At 39.5% G+C, this 15112-nt stretch overlaps 1 protein-coding gene across 2 annotated transcripts in view; it reads left to right on the top strand.

Moving 5' to 3' along the window:
- Positions 1-15112, top strand: part of AGGF1 (angiogenic factor with G-patch and FHA domains 1) — a 48511-nt gene that overhangs the window by 22181 nt on the left and 11218 nt on the right. For both annotated transcript variants that reach the window (XM_029218266.1, XM_029218267.1), the window contains exons 7-9: positions 726-837; positions 1661-1712; positions 14666-14767. In XM_029218266.1, the coding sequence (XP_029074099.1) occupies positions 726-837; positions 1661-1712; positions 14666-14767 (266 nt within the window). The remainder of the gene's footprint in view (positions 1-725; positions 838-1660; positions 1713-14665; positions 14768-15112) is intronic.

Raw genomic sequence — 15112 nt, forward strand, 5'->3', positions numbered from 1 at the left:
ACTTTCTAATCCTAAAGTAGGTACAAAGTCTATTTTAGTGGATTAGATATTTGTCCACTTTTGTAATTGAGGGAGGGAAAGCAGTTGCCTTTAAAAAGAGTAGTCCATGAATTCAGCTTACATAGGTATTATGGTAAATCTAATATTTATTTTACTTGAGGATATAAAGATATACTTTTAAAACTCAGGAATTCATATTGGTGTATATGAGCTTATTTTGTTCTTAATGGAGTTTCCTTTCATTTTTTCTTAAAAAGGGCAGACTCAGTTTTTCAAACTTAATGTAAAAATGCTTTTTTGGGATACTTTCAAATTCCAAGACCTTAAAAAAGAGAGAGTTGATTATTTTATAATTGTGATTGGTGCTGAATATCTTTAGGTTGATCTTTTTATAAATTTATTTATTTTTGGCCGCATTGCACAGCATGTGGGATCTTAGTTCCCTGACTGGGGATCAGCCTGTGCCCCCTGCAGTGGAAGTGTGGAGTCTTAACCACTGGACCGCCAGGGAAGTCCCATAGGTTGATCATTTTAAATTGGTAACATTGTTAAACCTTACTTACTGTGTATGTGATATAGCAGAATTTAAGAATGTTGTTTTAAACAGAATGAAGATTTTTATCAATATATTTTTACTTTATGTATGCCTCCTACTCATCCCTATGCATTTCTGATTTTTTCCCATAACATTTGAATTAATATTTACACATTTCTTTCTTTGGCAGATGAAGAAAAAATTTGGCCCCCATGTATTAGAGTAATTGTAATTAGATCACCTGTGTTGCAGACAGGATCACTTTTTATCATTACAGCTGTAAATCCTGCTACAATTGGAAGGTAAAAATGTTTAGTGTTATTATATTTGTGTATTTGTCTTATTCCAGTGGACTGTACTTTTCCTGAGCAGTTAATCATTAAATATGCATGGTACTTGTTGAATAGGAAAAAAGTGGCATCCATGTCCCTCCCTTTTCCACTCAAAAAATATTCTGACACCTACCTTTTGTCACCTGCTTTTGGAAGACAATTGGAGATATAACCTCCTTATCCCTAAAGGGGACTGCCTATGTAAAGAGATAAAATCTTGGTGATATGATACCTTCCACAGAGGTTTTGTCATTTTCTTACCTTTTGTATTGCTTTTTTTAGGTATAAGTTACTTAAACCCACTGTTGACCTCCTCTGATTATTTTCCTTTACCCCTTTATAATTCAGCCAGCTTGGTAGAGAGGTAGGTTTTAATCATGAGTAGGATAATTTCCTTTCTTCCAAACTGGAAAGGTAATGTATGGAACAGGTTCCATACGATATTTTAATTTTAAATTCTTAGAAATAGTTTACTTTTTTTACATGTAGTAATAGAAGTGGAAATAGTCAACAGGTCTGGAAAAAGTGATTGACATGAGTACAAAGGACATTTTGTCTCACTGGATGTTTACTAGCCTGTGACAGATGTACCAAAGAGTAAAAGTAACTCTGGAACCTTCTTTCAAAAAGGAAATTAGAGTAGCATTATAGAAACCAGATTTAGTGTGATAGAGAGACTTGCATTTTAACATTATCTTTTAAAACAAAAAAACTTATCTTTAAAAAAATTCTTTAAGTGCTACATTTATGTATGCTTCAGACATAATTAAAGGCACTTTATTTAACTCTGCAGAGAAAAAGATATGGAGCATACTCTCCGAATCCCTGAAGTTGGTGTCAGTAAGGTAAGCTCTTTGATTTTTCGGTTACAACCCCCTAGATGTGATTTTGTAAATCATCATTTTTTTTTTTTTAACATCTTTATTGGGGTATAATTGCTTTACAATCGTGTGTTAGTTTCTGCTTTATAACAAAGTGAATCAGTAATACATATACATATGTTCCCATATCTCTTCCCTCTTGCGTCTCCCTCCCTCCCACCCTCCCTATCCCACCCCTCCAGGCGGTCACAAAGCACCGAGCTGATCTCCCTGTGCTATGCGGCTGCTTCCCACTAGCTATCTACCGTACGTTTGGTAGTGTATATATGTCCATGCCTCTCTCTCGCTTTGTCACAGCTTACCCTTCCCCCTCCCCATATCCTCAAGTCCCTTCTCTAGTAGGTCTGTGTCTTTATTCCTGTCTTACCCCTAGGTTCTTCATGACATTTTTTATTTCTTAAATTCCATATATATGTGTTAGCATATGGTATTTGTCTTTCTCTTTCTGATGTAATTCACTCTTTATGACAGACTCTAGGTCTATCCACCTCATTACAAATAGCTCAATTTCGTTTCTTTTTATGGCTGAGTAATATTCCATTGTATATATGTGCCACATCTTCTTTATCCATTCATCTGATGATGGACATTTACGTTGTTTCCATCTCCGGGCTATTCTCTGGGCTATTGTAAATAGAGCTGCAATGAACATTTTGGTACATGACACTTTTTCAGTTATGCTTTTCTCAGGGTATATGCCCAGTAGTGGGACTGCTGGGTTGTATGGTAGTTCTATTTTTAGTTTTTTAAGGAACCTCCATACTGTTCTCCACAATGGCTGTATCAGTTTACATTCCCACCAACAGTGCAAGAGGGTTCCCTTTTCTCCACACCCTCTCCAGCATTTACTGTTTCTAGATTTTTCAATGATGGCCATTCTGACTGGTGTGAGATGATATCTCATTGTAGTTTTGATTTGCATTTCTCTAATGATTAATGACGTTGAGCATTCTTTCATGTGTTTGTTGGCAATCTGTAATCTTCTTTGGAGAAATGTCTATTTAGGTCTTCTGCCCATTTTTGGATTGGGTTGTTTGTTTTTCTGTTATTGAGCTGCATGAGCTGCTTATAAATTTTGGAGATTAATTCTTTGTCAGTTGCTTCATTTGCAAATATTTTCTCCGATTCTGAGGGTTGTCTTTTGGCTTGTTTATGGTTTCCTTTGCTGTGCAAAAGCTTTGAAGTTTCATTAGGTCCCATTTGTTTATTTTTATTTCCATTTCTCTAGGAGGTAGGTCAAAAAGGATCTTGCTGTGATTTATGTCATAGAGTGTTCTGCCTATGTTTTCCTCTAAGAGTTTGATAGTTTCTGGCCTTACATTTAGGTCTTTAATCCATTTTGAGCTTATTTTTGTGTATGGTGTTAGGGAGTGATCTAATCTCATACTTTTACATGTACCTGTCCAGTTTTCCCAGCACAACTTATTGAAGAGGCTGTCCTTTCTCCACTGTACATTCCTGCCACCTTTATCAAAGATAAGGTGTCCGTATGTGCATGGGTTTATCTCTGGGCTTTCTATCCTGTTCCATTGAGCTATCTTTCTGTTTTTGTGCCAGTACCATACTGTGTTGATTACTGTAGCTTTGTAGTATAGTCTGAAGTCAGGGAGCCTGATTCTTCCAGCTCCGTTTTTCGTTCTCAAGATTGCTTTGGCTATTCGGGGTCTTTTGTGTTTCCATACAAATTGTGAAATTTTTTGTTCTAGTTCTGTGAAAAATGCCAGTGGTAGTTTGATAGGGATTGCATTGAATCTATAGATTGCTTTGGGTAGTAGAGTCATTTTCACATTATTGATTCTTCCAATCCACGAACACGGTATATCTCTCCATCTGTTTGTATCATCTTTAATTTCTTTCATCAGTGTCTTATAATTTTCTGCATACAGGTCTTTTGTCTCCTTAGGTAGGTTTATTCCTAGATATTTTATTTTTTTTGTTGCAGTGGTAAATGGGAGTGTTTTCTTGATTTCACTTTCAGATTTTTCATCATTAGTATATAGTAATGCCAGAGATTTCTGTGCATTAATTTTGTATCCTGCTACTTTACCAAATTCATTGATTAGCTCTAGTAGTTTTCTGGTAGCATCTTTAGGATTCTCTGTGTATAGTGTCATGTCATCTGCAAACAGTGACAGCTTTACTTCTTCTTTTCCGATTTGGATTCCTTTTATTTCCTTTTCTTCTCTGATTGCTGTGGCTAAAACTTCCAAAACTATGTTGAATAAGAGTGGTGAGAGTGGGCAACCTTGTCTTGTTCCTGATCTTTGTGGAAATGGTTTCAGTTTTTCACCATTGAGTACGATGTTGGTTGTGGGTTTGTTATATACGACCTTTATTATGTTGAGGAAAGTTCCCTCTATGCCTACTTTCTGCAGGGTTTTTATCATAAATGGGTGTCAGAAGCTTTCTCTGCATCTATTGAGATGATCATATGGTTTTTCTCCTTCAGTTTGTTAATATGGTGTGTCACGTTCATTGATTTGCATATATTGAAGAATCCTTGCATTCCTGGAATAAACCCCACTTGATCATGGTGTATGATCTGTTTAATGTGCTGTTAGATTCTTTTGCTAGTATTTTGTTGAGGATTTTTGCATCTATGTTCATCAGTGATATTGGCCTGTAGTTTTCTTTCTTTGTGACATCCTTGTCTGGTTTTTGTATCAGGGTGATGGTGGCCTCGTAGTATGAGTTTGGGAGTGTTCCTCGCTCTGCTATATTTTGGAAGACTTTGAGAAGGATAGGTGTTAGCTCTTCTCTAAATGTTTGATAGAATTCGCCTGTGAAGCCATCTGGTCCTGGACTTTTGTTTGTTGGAAGATTTTTAATCACAGTTTCAATTTCAGTGCTTGTGATTGGTCTGTTCATATTTTCTATTTCTTCCTGATTCAGTCTTGGCAGGTTGTGCATTTCTAAGAATTTGTCCATTTCTTCCAGGTTGTCCATTTTATTGGCATAGAGTTGCTTGTAGTAATCTCTCATGATCTTTTGTATTTCTGCAGTGTCAGTTGTTACTTCTCCTTTTTCATTTCTTATTCTGTTGATTTGAGTCTTCTCCTTTTTTCTTGATGAGTCTGGCTAATGGTTTATCTATTTTGTTTATCTTCTCGAAGAACCAGCTTTTAATTTTATTGATCTTTGCTATCGTTTCCTTCATTTCTTTTTCATTTATTTCTGATCTGATTTTCATGATTTCTTTCCTTCTGCTAACTTTGGGGCTTTTTGTTCTTCTTTCTCTAATTGCTTTAGGTTCAAGGTTAGGTTGTTTATTCGAGATGTTTCCCATTTCTTAAGGTAGGATTGTATTGCTATAAACTTCCCTCTTAGAACTGCTTTTGCTGCATCCCATAGGTTTTGGGTCATCGTGTCTCCATTATCATTTGTTTCTAGGTATTTTTTTGGTCTCCATTGTCATTTGTTTCTAGGTATTTTTTAATTTCCTCTTTGATTTCTTCAGTGATCACTTCGTTATTAAGTAGTGTATTGTTTAGCCTCCATGTGTATTTATTTTTTACAGATCTTTTCCTGTAATTGATATCGAGTCTCATAGCGTTGTGGTCGGAAAAGATACTTGATACAATTTCAAATTTCTTAAATTTACCAAGGCTTGATTTGTGACCCAAGCTATGATCTATCCTGGGGAATGTTCCATGAGCACTTGAGAAAAATGTGTATTCTGTTTTTGGATGGAATGTCCTATAAATATCAATTAAGTCCATCGTTTTAATGTATCATTTAAAGCTTGTGTTTCCTTATTTATTTTCATTTTGGATGATCTGTCCATTGGTGAAGGTAGGGTGTTAAAGTCCCCTACTATGAATGTGTTACTGTTGATTTCCCCTTTTATGGCTGTTAGTATTTGCCTTATGTATTGAGGTGCTTCTATGTTGGGTGCATAATCATTTGCAATTGTTATATCTTCTTCTTGGATCGATCCCTTGATCATTATGTAGCGTCCTTCTTTGTCTCTTCTAATAGTCTTTATTTTAAAGTCTATCTTGTCTGATATGAGAATTGCTACTACAGCTTTCTTTTGGTTTCCATTTGTATGGAATATCTTTTTCCATCCCCTTACTTTCAGTCTGTATGTCTCTAGGTCTGAAGTGGGTCTCTTGTAGACAGCATATATATGGGTCTTGTTTTTATATCCATTCAGCCAATCTGTGTCTTTTGGTGGGAGCATTTAATCCATTTACATTCAAGGTAATTATCGATATGTATGTTCCTGTTCCCATTTTCTTAATTGTTTTGGGTTCGTTATTTTAGGTCTTTTCCTTCTCTTGTGTTTCTTGCCTAGAGAAGTTCCTTTAGCAGTTGTTGTAAAGCTGGTTTGCTGGTGCTGAACTCTCAGCTTTTGCTTGTCTGTAAAGGTTTTAATTTCTCCATCAAATCTGAATGAGATCCTTGCTGGGTAGAGTAATCTTGGTTGCAGGTTTTTCTCCTTCATCACTTTAAATATGTCCTGCCACTCCCTTCTGGCTTGCAGAGTTTCTGCTGAAAGATCAGGTGTTAACCTTATGGGGATTCCCTTGTGTGTTATTTGTTGTTTTTCCCTTGCTGCTTTTAATATGTTTTCTTTGTATTTAATTTTTGACAATTTGATTAATATGTGTCTTGGTGTGTTTCTCCTTGGATTTATCCTGTATGGGACGCTTCTGTGCTTCCTGGACTTGATTAACTATTTCCTTTCTTATATTAGGGAAGTTTTCAACTATCTTCTCTTCAGATATTTTCTCAGTCCCTTTCTTTTTCTCTTCTCCTTCGGGAACCCCTATAATTCCAATGTTGGTGCATTTAATGTTGTCCCAGAGGTCTCTGAGACTGTCCTCAGTTCTTTTCATTTTTTTTCTTTATTCTGCTCTGCAGTAGTTATTTCCACTATTTTATCTTCCAGGTCACTTATCTGTTCTTCTGCGTCAGTTATTCTGCTATTGATCCCATCTAGAGTATTTTTCATTTCATTTATTGTGTTGATCGTTGCTTGTTTCATCTTTAGTTCTTCTAGGTCCTTTTTAAATGTTTTTTGCAGTTTGTCTATTTCCAAGATTTTGGATCATCTTTACTGTCATTATTCTGAATTCTTTTTCAGGTAGACTGCCTATTTCCTCTTCATTTGTTAGGTCTGGTGGGTTTTTTATCTTGCTCCTTCATCTGCTGTGCGTTTTTCTGTCTTCTCATTTTGCTTATCTTACTGTGTTCGGGGTCTCCTTTTTGCAGGCTGTAGGTTCGTAGTTCCCGTTGTTTTTGATGTCTGTCCCCAGTGGGTAAGGTTGGTTCAGTGGGTTTGTAGGCTTCCTGGTGGAGGGGACTAGTGCCTGTGTTCTGGTGGATGAGGCTGGATCTTGTCTTTCTGGTGGGCAGGTCCACGTCTGGTGGTGTGTTTTGGGGTGTCTGTGGACTTATGATTTTAGGCAGCCTCTCTGCTAATGGGTGGGGTTGTGTTCCTGTCTTGCTAGTTGTTTGGTATAGGATGTCCAGCACTGTAGCTTGCTCGTCGTTGAGTGAAGCTGGGTGCTGGTGTTGAGATTGAGATCTCTGGGAGATTTTTACTGTTTGATATTATGTGGAGCTGGGATGTTTCTTGTTGACCAGTGTCCTGAAGTTGGCTCTCCCACCTCAGAGGCACAGCACTGACTCCTGGCTGCAGCACCAAGAGCCTTTCATCCTCACGGCTCAGAATAAAAGGGAGAAAAAGTAGAAAGAAAGAATTAGTAGAAGAAAGAAAGAAAGAAACAAACAAAGAAAGAGAGAAAGAAAGAAAGAAAGAAAAAGAAAGAAAGAAAGAAAGAAAAACAAAGAAAGAACGAAAGGAGAGAGGGAGGAAAAACAGAAAGAAAGAAGTTAAAGTAAAGTAAGATAAAATATAATAAAGTTATTAAAATAAAAAATAATTATTAAGCAAGAAAAAAAATTAAAAACAGAAAGCGGACGGATAGAACCCTAGGACAAATGGTGGAAGCAAAGGTATACAGACAAAATCTCACACAGAAGCATACACATACACACTCACAAAAAGAGGAAAAGGGGAAAAAATCATAAATCTTGCTCTCACAGTCCACCTCCTTAATTTGGAATGATTCTTTGTCTATTCATGTATTCCACAGATGCAGGGTACATCCAGTTGATTGTGGAGCTTTAATCCGCTGCTTCTGAGGCTGCTGGGAGATATTTCCCTTTTTCTTCTTTTTCTCACAGCTCCTAGGGGCTCAGCTTTGGATTTGGCCCCGCCTCTGCGTGTAGGTCGCCGGAGGGCGTCTGTTCTTTGCTCAGACAGGACGGGGTTAAAGGAGCCGCTGATTAGCGGGCTCTGGCTCACTCAGGCCGGGGGGAGGGAGGAGAACGGAGTGCGGGGCGAGCCTGCGGTGGCAGAGGCCAGCGTGACGTTGCACCAACCTGAGGCGCTCCATGCGTTCTTCCTGGGGGAGTTTCCCTGGATCCCGGGAACCTGGCAGTGGCGCGCTGCACAGGCTCCCCGGAAGGGGGGTGTGGATAGTGACCTGTGCTCGCACACAGGCTTCTTGGTGGCGGCAGCAGCAGCCTTAGCGTCTCATGTCCGTCTCTGTGGTCTGTGCTTGTAGCCACGGCTCATGCCCGTCTCTGGAGCTCCTTTAAGCAGTGCTCTTAATTCCCTCTCCTCGCGCACCAGGAAACAGAGGGAAGAAAAAGTTTCTTGCCTCTTCGGCAGGTCCAGACTTTTCCCTGGACTCCCTCCTGGCTAGCCGTGGTGCACTAATCCCCTGCAGGCTGTGTTCACGCCACCAACCCCAGCCCTCTCCCGGCGCTCCAACCGAAGCCCGAGCCTCAGTTCCCAGCCCCACCCGCCCCGGTGGGTGTGCAGACAAGCCTCTTGTGCTGGTGAGTGCCAGTCGGCCCTGATCCTCTGTGCGGGAATCTCTCCGCTTTGCCCTCCGCACCCCTGTTGCTGCGCTCTCCTCCGCGGCTCCGAAGCTCCCCCCTCCGCCCCCCGCAGTCTCCGCCCGCGAAGGGGCTTCCTAGTGTGTGGAAACCTTTCCTCCTTCCAGCTCCCTCCCACTGGTGCAGGTCCCGTCCCTATCCTTTTGTCTCTGTTTATTCTTTTTTCTTTTGCCCTACCCAGGTACGTGGGGGGTTTCTTGCCTTTTGGGAGGTCTGAGGTCTTCTGCCAGTGTTCAGTAGGTGTTCTGTAGGAGTTGTTCCACGTGTAGATGTATTTCTGGTGTATCTGTGGGGAGGAAGGTGATCTCCGTGTCTTACTCTTCCGCCATCTTCCCCCAATCTGTCGTATGGTTTTTATCATTCACTTTGTTAATACAGTGTATCACACTGATTGATTTGCCTAAACTGAGGAATCCTTGCATTCCTGGAATAAACTCCACTTGATCATGGTGTATGATCCTTTTAATGTGCTGTTGGATTCTGTTTGCTAGTATTTTGTTGAGGAATCTTTGCACCTATGTTCTTCAGTGATATTGGCCTGTAGTTTTCTTTTTTTGTGACATCTTTGTTTGGTTTTGATATCAGGGTGATGGTGGCCTCGTAGTATGAGTTTGGGAGTGTTCCTCCCTCTGCTATATTTTGGAAGAGTTTGAGAAGGATAGGTGTTAGCTCTTCTCTAAATGTTTGATAGAATTCGCCTGAGAGGCCGTCTAGTCCTGTGCTTTTGTTTGTTAATCACAGTTTCAATATCAGTGCTTGTGATTGGTCTGTTTATATTTTATGTTTCTTCCCGGTTCAGTCTCGGGAGGTTGTGCTTTTCTAAGAATTTGGCTATTTCTTCCTGGCTGTCCGCTTAATTGGCATATAGTTGTTTGTAGTAATCTTTCATGATCCTTTGTATTTCTGCAGTGTCAGTTGTTACTTCTCCTTTTTCATTTCTAATTCTGTTGATTTGAGTCTTCTCCCTTTTTTTCTTGATGAGTGTGGCTAATGGTTTATCAATTTTGCTTATCTTCTCAAAGAACCAACTTCTGGTTTTTTTGATCTCTGCTGTCATTTCCTTCATTTCTTTTTCATTTATTTCCGATCTGATCTTTATGATTTCTTTCATTCTGCTAACTTTGGGGATATTTTGTTCTTCTTTCTTATTTGCTTTAGGTGTAAGGTTAGGTTGTTTATTTGAGATGTTTCTTGTTTCTTGAGGTAGGGTTGTATTGCTATAAACTTCCCTCTTAGAACCGTTTTTGCTGCATCCTATAGGTTTTGAATCGTCGTGTTTTCATTGTCATTTGTTTCTAGGTATTTTTCTATTTCCTCTTTGATCTCTTCAGTGATCTCTTGGTTATTTAGTAGTGTATTGTTTTGCCTCCATATGTTTGTATTTTTTACAGTATTTTTCCTGTAATTGATATCTAGTCTCATAGTGTTGTGGTCAGAACAGATACTTGATACGATTTCAATTTTCTTAAATTTACCAAGGGTTCATTTGTGACCCAAGATGTGGTCTATCCTGGAGAATGTTCCATGAGCCCTTGAGAAGAAAGTGTATTCTGTTGTTTTTGGATGGAATGTCCTATAAATATCAATTAAGTCCATCTTGTCTAATGTGTCATTTAAAGCTTGTGTTTCATTATTTATTTTCATTTTGGATGATCTGTCCATTGGTGAAGGTGGGGTGTTAAAATCCCCTATTATTGTGTTACTCTCAATTTCCCTTTTATGGCTGTTAGCATTTGCTTTATGTATTGAGGTGCTCCTGTGTTGGGACATAAATATTTACAGTTGTTATATCTTCTTGGATTGATATTTTGATCATTATGTAGTATCCTCTTTTGTCTCTTGTAATAGTATTTATTTTAGAGTCTATTTTGTCTGATATGAGAATTGCTACTCCAGCTTTCTTTTGATTTCCATTTGCATGGAATGTCTTCTTCCATCCTCTTGCTTTCAGTCTGTATGTGTCCCTAGGTCTGAAGTGGGTCTCTTGTAGACTGCATATGTCCGGGTCTTGTTTTTGTATCCATTCAGCCAGTCTGTGTCTTTTGTTTGAAGCATGTAATCCATTTACATTTAAGGTAATTATCGATATGTATGTTCCTACTACCATTTTCTTAATTGTTTTGAGTTTGTTTTTGTAGGTGTTTTCCTTCTCTTGTGTTTCCTTCCTAGAGAAGTTCCTTTAGCATTTGTTGTAAAGCTGGTTTGGTGGTGCTGAATGCCGTTAACTTTTGCTTGTCTGTAAACATTTCAATTTCTGCATCAAATCTGAATGAGGTCCTTGCTGGGTAGTCTTGTTTGTAAATTTTTTCTTTTCAGCACTTTAAATATGTCCTGCCACTCCCTTCTGGCTTGCAGAGTTTCTGCTGAAAGATCACCTGTTAACCTTATGGTGATTCTCTTGTATGTTATTTGTTGCTCCTCCCTTGCTGCTTTTAATACTTTTTCTTTGTATTTATTTTTTGATAGTTTGATTAATATGTGTCTGTATGTGTTTCTCTTCGGGTTTATCCTGTATGGGGCTCTCTGTGCTTTCTGGACTTGATTTACTATTTCCTTTCCCATGTTAGGGAAGTTTTCAACTATAATCTCTAACTATTTTTTCAGACCCTTTCTTTTTCTCTTCTTCTTCTGGGACTCCTGTAATTTGGATGTTGGTGTGTTTAATGTTTTACCAGATGTCTCTGAGACTGTCCTCAGTTCTTTTTATTCTTTTTTCTGCTCCCTGGCAGTTTTTTCTACCATTTTATCTTCCAGCTCACTTAACTGTTATTTTGTTATTGATTCCTTCTAGCGTATTTTTAATTTCAGTAATTGTGTTGTTCATCATTGTTTGTTTGCTGTTTAGTTTTTCTAGATCCTTGTTAAATGTTTCTTGTCTTCATTCTGTTTTTGAGATTTTGGATCATCTTTATTGTCATTACTCTGAATTCTTTTTCAGGTAGGTTAGCTATTTCATCTTCATTTATTTGGTCTTGTAGGTTTTTACTTGCTTCTTTGTCTGTAACATATTTTTTTGTCGTTTCTTTCTTTTTTCTTGATGGGTGGTGCTGTATTCCTGTCTTACTGGTTGTTTGCCCTGAGATGTCCAGTACTGGAGTTTGCAGGCAGTTGGATAAAGCTGGGTCTTGGTGCTGAGATGAGGACCTCTGGGAGGCCTCACTCCGATTGATATTCCCTGGGGTCTGAGCTTCTCTGTTAGTGCAGCGGTTTGGACTCAGAGCTCCTACCGCAGGAGCTCGGACCTGATCTCCAGGCTAGGAATCAAGATCCTGCAAGCTTCGTGGCATGGTAAAAAAAAGAAAGAAGAAAAGGAGCAGTACAGTATCAAAGAATAAAAAACAAAATTGAATTAGAAAGATAAAAATTATATTAGGAAAAATGAAACTATAATTGAAACAACTGCAACAAGGTAAAATAACACCACAACAGAAAAAAGAAAAAAAGTGGGGGGAGGGCAGGGAACAAGCCAAAAAGAGAGAACAATAACAAAGTATAAAGAATAAAATAAAATTAGAAAAATAAGAGATTTATCAGGAAAAATAAAAATATAAAAGAACAACAATGAATCAACAAGGTAAAACAGAACCCCAATCCAAAAGAGGAAAAAAGAAAAAAATGCACCTTGGCTATGGGGGCAGAGTGTAAGCTGGGGTGGAACAGGTAGGGGTGCGATTTAGGGTGGGGCGGGACCTAGGCAGGTGGGGGGTGACATTTGAGCATGGGATGGGGCCTAGGTGGCCATGTTCAGGCATTGGGCGGGGCCTCTGCTTAGGACCTGCGTGGAAGGGGAGAGGTAGCATGTCGAAAGAAGGGCCTCTGGAGTGTGGAGTTCTGGAGTTTGGAGGTAGGGCCCTGAGTGAGGGTGTGTGGGTGGGGTTTAGGCCAAGTGTTGGAGGGTGTCTCTGAGTGCAGAGCTGGGGCCCTGGGTGGCGGGGGTGGTGACAGGGCTTGGTTTCTGCGAGGCAAGAGGGAGGCTCTGAGGGCAGAGGATTAAGCCTGGGAGCCCAACAAGCTCCCCAGTGCCTAAGTGGACAGGGAAAGCACTGGCCCCGTTCTCTTCCATTCTTTTGTGCCCCTCCCCCACTGTCTCCCCCAGGGTCTCCCCTGCCTCTGGACCCCTAACCATGGGTGGGTCCTACTGGGTGTAGGAACTCCTCCCCTCCCTAGCCACCCCTCAGGGGTGCTGTCCCTTAGGTCCGGCCTTTACTTTTGCTCCCCCTTCCCTCTCTCCCACTTCCTCAGGACCCGTGTGGCTTGAGGGGGCCTCGGTGGGTAGAGGATCAGGCCTGGGATCTGAACAGGTTCCTGGGGGCCCAAGTGGGCAGGGGAAACCTGGCCACGCTCCCTTTTGATCCTCTGCCCTCCCAGTGGTTCCCCAATTTCCCCCTTTGGGCGTGGGATTCCTTCCCCTCCCCCACCCGCCCCTTAGGGGTGCCAGTTCCCTCCCACCTCCACTTCTCCTCCCCCTTCACTCCCCCCACATCCCACATCCTACCCAGTTGCTGGGGGTTCCTCCCATCCCCTTAGGTGTCCGTTGTCCCCCACCGGTGCCTGCTAGGTGCCCTAGTTGTGTGGAGACGCGAATTCCCTGTCCTCCTAGTACGCTATCTTGACCCCACCCCTGTAACTAGCTTTTTTACTTATTTAGCATGTCTTCACGATTCATCCATGTTGTAGCATATATCAGCACTTCATTTCTTTTTATTGCCAAATAATACTTCATTGTTCAGATACAGTGTTTTTTATCTGTTCATCCGCTGATGGACATTTGAATTGTTTCCACTTTTTGGTTATTAAGAATAATGCTGCTGTGAACATTTCATGTACAGGTTTTTGTTTGGAGGTATGTTTTCATTTCTCTTGATGCCTACCTCAGAGTAGAATTGTTGAATCGTATGGTAGCTCCCTGTTTAACATTTTGAGGAACTGTCAGACCCCCCACAAAGCAGCTGCACCATTTTACATTCCCACCAGCAATGTATTGTTTATGAAATTTAAAGTTAAATATTTCTGCAGCTCTATATCCAGTTAAATAGGCATGTATTGAGTACATGCCCAGTATATGTGAGGTACTGTATTATGTACTAAGTGGTAAGAAAACTGTAAACTAAATGTAAGCAATAGGGACTTCTTGGTGATCCAGTGGTAGAGAATCCACCTTCCAATGCAGGGGATGTGGATTCGATCCCTGGTTGGGGAACTAAGATCCCACATGCTGTGGGGCAACTAAGCCCGAGCACCTCAACGAGAGAGCCTGCGTGCTGCAAACTACGGAGCCCACAGTGCTCTGGAGCCCATGCACCACAACTAGAGAGAAAACCCACACGCCACAACTAGAGAGAAGCCCAAGCCCACACATCACAACGAAAGATCTGCGTGCCTCAAGGAAGATCCTGCATGCTGCAGCTAAGACCTGACACAGCCAAATAAATAAACAAATAAATGAATAAATAAGTAAATTAAATTAATTAAATAAAAATAAATGTAAGCGATAATTGTAAGCAGTACAGTGACATTCACATATACGGAAACTTTGTATAATTTAATTGTTATATAAACAAAGTGCTGTGGAACAGAAGGGAGTGATTAGTTCTGAGTATTAAAAATTTGGAAAAAACTGAGAAGTCGGCCTTGAATGTTTCAAATCACCTTTTGTATTAAGAATTTTTAATAACATGAACAAATATATTAGGTGAAAAAATTATTTCAAATTATATATATAGTATAATCTCAACTATATTATAAAAGTAGAAAAGGTAGGACACATACTAAATTATTAATGGTAATTATAGGTGGAATTATAGGTGAGTTTTTCTCCTGTAGCCTTCTCATTTCTACCAGAAGCATTATTATACTTTTGTATTCTGAAAAAAATGTATTAAAAATAATAAAAGCTAAATTATTAAGAGACTAAAGTTCATTGCATCTTATCATAGAGAAATTATCTATGGTTTAAAAAAAGGTATAATACTTTATAATTACCTGGTTTCTTTTTTTTTAAGTTTCATGCAGAAATTTATTTTGATCACGACTTACAAAGTTATGTCCTTGTGGATCAAGGCAGTCAAAATGGTACAATTGTAAATGGAAAACAGATTCTTCAAGTGAGTATATACTTATTAATTAAATACTTGCACATTATTTTAAAAAACTGAAATGAAACTTTTTATCCCTCAGGGCCATAGTTATTATACATATCATTTAGTTCAGATTGGTATTCACCCAAATGTGTTAACTTGGAAGGGAATTCTTAGAAAGGGCTAAAAAATGTATACAGTAAGTGGATACTTAACTGTTGAGTTTTGACTTCTAATTATGTACCTGTGCCTTATTTTTAGAAATAAATGCATTTTAAAGCTATTCAGAGTAAATGTTCTTATAGCAACTTTAGGGGCCATCCTTTGTGTGTGTGTGTGTGTGTGTGTGTGTGTGTGTGTGTGTGTGTGTGT

This window comes from Monodon monoceros, unplaced genomic scaffold (genome assembly GCF_005190385.1).
Source record: "Monodon monoceros isolate NGI ecotype Baffin Bay Population unplaced genomic scaffold, NGI_Narwhal_1 Super_Scaffold_12, whole genome shotgun sequence".
Classification (NCBI taxonomy): Eukaryota; Metazoa; Chordata; class Mammalia; order Artiodactyla; family Monodontidae; genus Monodon; species Monodon monoceros.